Here is a 6,000-nt window from a genome sequence, read left to right on the forward strand (position 1 = left end):
CTTGATATGCTTCTTACAGAGCCACTCCTTGGTTATCCTGGCTGTGTGCTTCGGGTCATTGTCATGTTGGAAGACCCAGCCTCGACCCATCTTCAATGCTCTAACTGAGGGAAGGAGGTTGTTCCCCAAAATCTCGCAATACATGGCCCCCGGTCATCCTCTCCTTAATACAGTGCAGTCACCCTGTCCCATGTGCAGAAAAACACCCCCAAAGTATGATGCTACCACCCCCATGCTTCACAGTAGGGATGGTGTTCTTGGGATGGTACTCATCATTCTTCTTCCTCCAAACATGTTTAGTGGAATTATGACCAAAAAGTTCTAATTTAGGATAATAAATGGAGTGGAAGTGGACATTTTAAAGGCAGACTAACAGGTCTTTGAGGGTCAGAATTCTAGCTGATAGACAGGTGTTCAAATACTTATTTGCAGCTGTATCATACAAATAAATAGTTAAAAAATCATATATTGTGATTTCTGGATTTTTTTTTTTAGATTATGTCTCTCACAGTGGACATGCACCTACGATGACAATTTCAGACCCCTCCATGATTTCCAAGTGGGAGAACTTGCAAAATAGCAGGGTGTTCAAATACTTATTTTCCTCACTGTATATAATTAATTTCATTGAGGAAAAATATGGGCATTAAGGGTAGTAAATGCGTAGTTGCTTTTCACAAAATACCAATAATATAATTAATGGTTGCACTTTATTTTACAGTATGTGCACTTTCAATGTACTTCCAGTGTTCTTACCACAAAAGTAATGAGTAGTGTAAGGTAACTACATGGGTTAAGTTAAGGTTTAGGGGTAGGTTCAGGGTTAGTACCTAGTTAGTGTCATTACTACAATAAGTACATACATAGTATGTTCATGCGAAACAGGACTGTAAAATAAAGTGCTACCATATATAATTTAAATATAATATGTCCCGTTGAGCATTGTCAAGGTCCTGGGTTTGATTGCCAGAGAACGCAAAATGTCTGTTATACACTGCATGTGGCATTGGATGAAAGTGTAATGTGAATGTTTTAAATTGTTTAGGAAAAGCAGAAAGGTGGAGTAGCTTCTCATTTGAACTGAAATGTTATTGAGTTTCTGGTCTGTCCTTCTGTAGTCCTTACGCCCAGCCTCCACCTATGCAGCAGCCTCCACCTATGCAGCAGCCATCACCCATGCAGCAGCCATCACCCATGCAGCAGCCATCACCCATGCAGCACAGCTCCATCCAGATCCCTGTGGGTCCACCTCCACCTAAAGTGGTCACCACTGCCACCATTATGCCCACAGCATATCCATCCGGTCCAGGTAATCACTGTATTATGTGATTGTATATTCAGTGTATGTGTGTGTCCAACTTTGGTTTACTGTATGCATGCAATACTGATTCATGGGCATCTTTTAGCACCAGCTCCTCCAATGGCTTACAAACCTGCTCCACCTCCACCTGCTCCTGTCGCAGCTCCAGCGTCTTCCAACAGGCCTCCTTGGGTTACTGATGACAACTTTGCCCAGAAATTTGACCCTAGCAAACCCACCACCACCACAAATATCAAAGTGCAGCCTCTTCCTCAGGCGGCACCACCACCACCAGCCTACATCCCCAACCCCGGCCCTGGTCCCGCTCCTGCTGCATTCAACCCTTCCCCTGCTCCGTTCAGCCCCGCTGCCTTCCCGCCTGTGGCTCGCGGAGTCGCTCAAAGAGCAGAGCGGTTTGCAGCCAGCAACAGAACACCTCTGTGTGGATCATGCAACAACATCATCAGGTATGGATTTCTTTTTACTTTTAATTTTTTTTTTCATTTGACTTATTTTTAAATGCATTTTGTTTTGTGTATGTTTTTTTATTTATTCTATCACAAACCCAGGTGTTCAATCTTAAAATATAAAAATCATTTAATTGAATTGAATTTTTAATTAATTAATTAATTTTAATTATTAAATAAATAAAATTATGTTAATCTAAACAAAGGAGAAATAAGCATTTTAATATTTAACATTTCCAAATTGAATGTTTATATTAGCTTTTCTACTTCCTGAGTTGTGGTGACACTTTTTTGCCCCTTGTATTATTCCAAAAAAGTTTAAATCGTAATTTTTCGTCACAGAATGCTATGAAACACAATATATACACTACCGTACAAAGTTTGGGTCCGTAAGAATTTTTATGTTATTTTTTTTGTACAGAAATTAATACTTTATTTGAGCAAGAATGACTTAAATCAGAAGTGAAGAGTTTTACATTGTTTAATTTTTTTCAAATAAATGCACAAAAATATTAAGCGGCACAACTGTTTTCAGCATTGAAATGTTTCTTGAGCAGCAAATCAGCATATTAGAAGGATTTCTGAAGGATCATGTGACACTGAAGACTGGAGTAATGATGCTGAAAATGTAGCTTTGTCTTCACAAGAATAAAGTACTTTTTAAAATATATTGGAATAAAAAACAACAAACATTACTGTTTTTACTGTATTTCTATGTAAATAATTGCAGCCTTGGTGAGCAAAAGATAATTCTTTCAAAAATATTTAAAAATGTTACCGACCTTTTGAACGGTAGTGTAATTTGAGATGTTCAGTACTTTCTTAATTAAAAAATGACAATGTTAATATCCAACAAAGCGAAATGTGAATATCCAAGGAATTTTTTTCATGAGCCCTGATGCCGCAGTGTTTTTTGACTCCTCAGGGGACCATTCCTGGTGGCATTGGGTCGTTCCTGGCATCCAGAGGAGTTCAACTGCCATTATTGCCACACATCTCTGGCTGATGTCAGCTTTGTGGAGGAGCAGAATAATGTTTACTGTGAGAACTGCTATGGGGAGTTCTTTGCACCTACCTGTGCCCGCTGCAACACCAAGATCATGGGAGTACGTCGAAAACCTATTAACATTGCACAAACATGCACAGACATGATTGTAAACACTCTTCACAGGTACTGTCAGTTAATCCCCTCAACATCTGCTCAATAGGAAGTGATGCATGCACTGCGGCAGACCTGGCACACCACTTGCTTTGTGTGCGCGGCTTGTGGAAAGCCCTTTGGAAACAGCCTCTTCCATATGGAGGATGGTGAGCCGTATTGCGAGAAAGGTATGGGAGCCACCGCCTATGTCTAACACAAATGTGTACATTTACAGCCCACACTACAATATTCTTCACTAATTGTTTCTGTCACCAGATTATATCGCACTCTTCAGCACAAAGTGCCATGGCTGTGACTTCCCAGTTGAGGCAGGAGACAAATTTATTGAAGCTCTTGGCCACACATGGCATGATACCTGCTTTGTTTGTGCGGTAGGTTTGTTATAGCACCCATTTGGTTTATAAATAATTCAACACTAAGGAATTATGACACGTTTCTGTCTCGACATTTAGGTGTGCCACGTGAACCTGGAAGGACAACCTTTCTACTCCAAGAAGGACAAGCCCTTATGCAAGAAACATGCACATGCCATCAATGTGTAGATGCTTCAACAGTGCATCAGAAGCTGTCAATGAAGGAACTAAATGCAATTAATGTTACATCTGCATTTGTGGTTTTATGGCAAGACATTGGTGCCAATCCAAATGACACAAAAACTAATATAAAGACACACAGTACATCATTTATTAAACAGCATATAAGCGATGACTGAATGATACATAAACTAGGTGTTTTGACATTTTTTCCAAATCCAAATCCAATGTGCACATAGAGTATTGGTTATTTTAGGTCATTCTTTTATTCTTTTATTATAGCTCGATACATTTGCATACATACATTAATTTAAGAGATCCAACATTTTCACTTTTTTGATTTAGTGAATTTATTCAACATACAATTTTTATGCTTTTAATGACTAAAACCTTGTTTTGAAATGAATAGGTTATTAGCGGATGTTGAAGATTGCCTGCATATGTATAATTTATAAACCAGAAACAGCCTGAAAAAAAAGTCTATGCATTCTATTATGCCTTAAACTCTGAAGTAAACTTAAATGTGTATGACTTAAATGGTCTAAAGATCCCCGACTTGCAAATTGATCAAAATAAGATGTTTAATAGATTGAGACCGTATGTTGTTGTGCAGTCTTTTCAATGCTGAATGGGTGATTTATGTTTTACTAATTTTGTTTATTTGTGTTTTTAGTGTGTGTGTGTGAAAGCATGCAAGGGAGTTAATTCATGAATTTGTGATGTCAGCATTAGCATTATGTTGTCATAATGTTTTCATCAACAAATTTTAAGAAAATGCTGCATGCAGGGCATCTGAAAAGGTAACACAGAATTTATGTGAATTCATCAGTTGCTTCCCTCACAGTATGTGCTGTTTAATTTAACAGAGTATTTTAAACTATTCTTGTTTGGCCTTTTCACCTATGATGTTTTTTTCGGGTATGTATTGCGTGCAAAACCTCAATATTTACATAATCTCTGCAAATAATTTACTTGTTTTCTTTGCCAAGAATGGGGGATTCTTAATTTAATTTAATATAATTTAATAAATAACTGAATTATCAAAACAGAGCCACATACACAGAGGATTAAAGTTAATTAATTTGTTACTTAAAATGAATAACGAATGTGGTACCTGAGACTTTGTTCTTTTTTTTCTCTGTGGGTAGATGCCAGCCAACTCTGACGTGCAACTGTAGGGTTACAGGACAGTTTTTGTTTCATGCCACATGCCTATTAAAGAACATAAAGGTCAAATTCTGAGATTGCAATTGCAGACACTTATGTTTTCCTAAATGCTGGGTGATATTGAACATTTTTATGCATACAATTCACTTGAACAAGATAGTTTTTATTTAGACATATTTTAAGATTGTGTCAGTATATTTTCACTGCCATATATTAATCTAAGTTAACCTAACCCACCTCAGTTAAGATGTGTTCTGAGGGCTACTTTTGATTTTGGCTTGTTTTTTGTTTTGAATATTAACACAAACAATGGTTTTGCATGTCATAATTGCCTCTCTTAAATTGAATAAATTGTTAGCTTCTTTTTTACACAACATTAGTAAGTTATTTAAAATTACATTTGTAGCAGTGTTGGGTTCAGGAGTGGGTATCTTTTTAGCCTTTTTCAAGAACAGATATTTTGAATATAACTCTATTGAATGTAAAGCAGTCATGTTACACACAATGTATTATCACTATTTGTCATCTGCTATATCTGCTGTTCACTTGGGAATTACAGGGAGAAAAAAAGAGTGATCCATAATTTAATACATTTGCAGTGTTACTGCAATAAGAAAAACAATTAAGAACCATATACAATATGTTATACGTGACACTCATGTGTTCACAACTGTCTTTAATGCAGTCTTCTGTTGAATAATACAATGTTTGTATGAGATTTCAAACTGAGATGTGGCTCTATGGAATACTCATTTACTTTATGTAGTACTTTATGGGTGTGTTTTTCAAGATAAGATGATAAACTAACTAGTACTACTAATGGTGTTCTCTTTTTTTGTATTCTGAAATTATGTTGTGGAAACAGCCTTACTTTGTACTTATTTCAATGCCATTACATTTAAATGTAAAAAAAAAAAAAAATCCACCTGTATCTTCACTGACATGTTAATCATGACTAAAAATATTAAGTTGCTTTATAAACTGAAAATAGCTCACAACACAAAATTTGATGGGCACTTTTCTCTATGTATGATTAAATAAAACTGTACTGCAGACTGGACAGCCTAATTGTTCATTATTTGTTTTATTTAGATCTAAATCATAATCATCCTGTTTAACTTGCACTCTATCAAATGAAATTATGTTTAAAACTGTCTTTTAAAGGATTTATGCATTGTATAGAATACACAAATGGCACACAAAAAAGTGTAAGGATAATGTTAATCATTTATGTGTTAATTAAAAATGAACTAATATGGTTTCTATCTTTAAAAACTGCGGGTTAAATGTTTTATCTAACGTACATGAAAATGTACTGCAGGTAGTTAAAATGGATAGCATCAATTACATTACATGTTCGTCGCCACTGTT

The 6,000-nt window shown here is 36.1% G+C and overlaps 1 protein-coding gene across 9 annotated transcripts in view; it reads left to right on the plus strand.

Annotated features, from left to right (window-relative positions):
* The window catches only part of ldb3a (LIM domain binding 3a), a 41,660-nt gene extending 37,237 nt beyond the window's left edge, over window positions 1–4,423 (plus strand). For all 9 annotated transcript variants that reach the window (XM_084391037.1, XM_084391042.1, XM_084391040.1 and 6 more), the window contains 6 exons: window positions 1,119–1,309; window positions 1,407–1,767; window positions 2,693–2,873; window positions 2,976–3,096; window positions 3,185–3,300; window positions 3,382–4,423. In XM_084391037.1, coding sequence (XP_084247163.1) covers window positions 1,119–1,309; window positions 1,407–1,767; window positions 2,693–2,873; window positions 2,976–3,096; window positions 3,185–3,300; window positions 3,382–3,471 — 1,060 coding nt within the window. In that variant the 3' untranslated portion in view covers window positions 3,472–4,423. The remainder of the gene's footprint in view (window positions 1–1,118; window positions 1,310–1,406; window positions 1,768–2,692; window positions 2,874–2,975; window positions 3,097–3,184; window positions 3,301–3,381) is intronic.
* The last annotated feature ends 1,577 nt before the right edge of the window (window positions 4,424–6,000 follow it).

This window comes from Rutilus rutilus (genome assembly GCF_951802725.1).
Source record: "Rutilus rutilus genome assembly, chromosome: 20".
Classification (NCBI taxonomy): Eukaryota; Metazoa; Chordata; class Actinopteri; order Cypriniformes; family Leuciscidae; genus Rutilus; species Rutilus rutilus.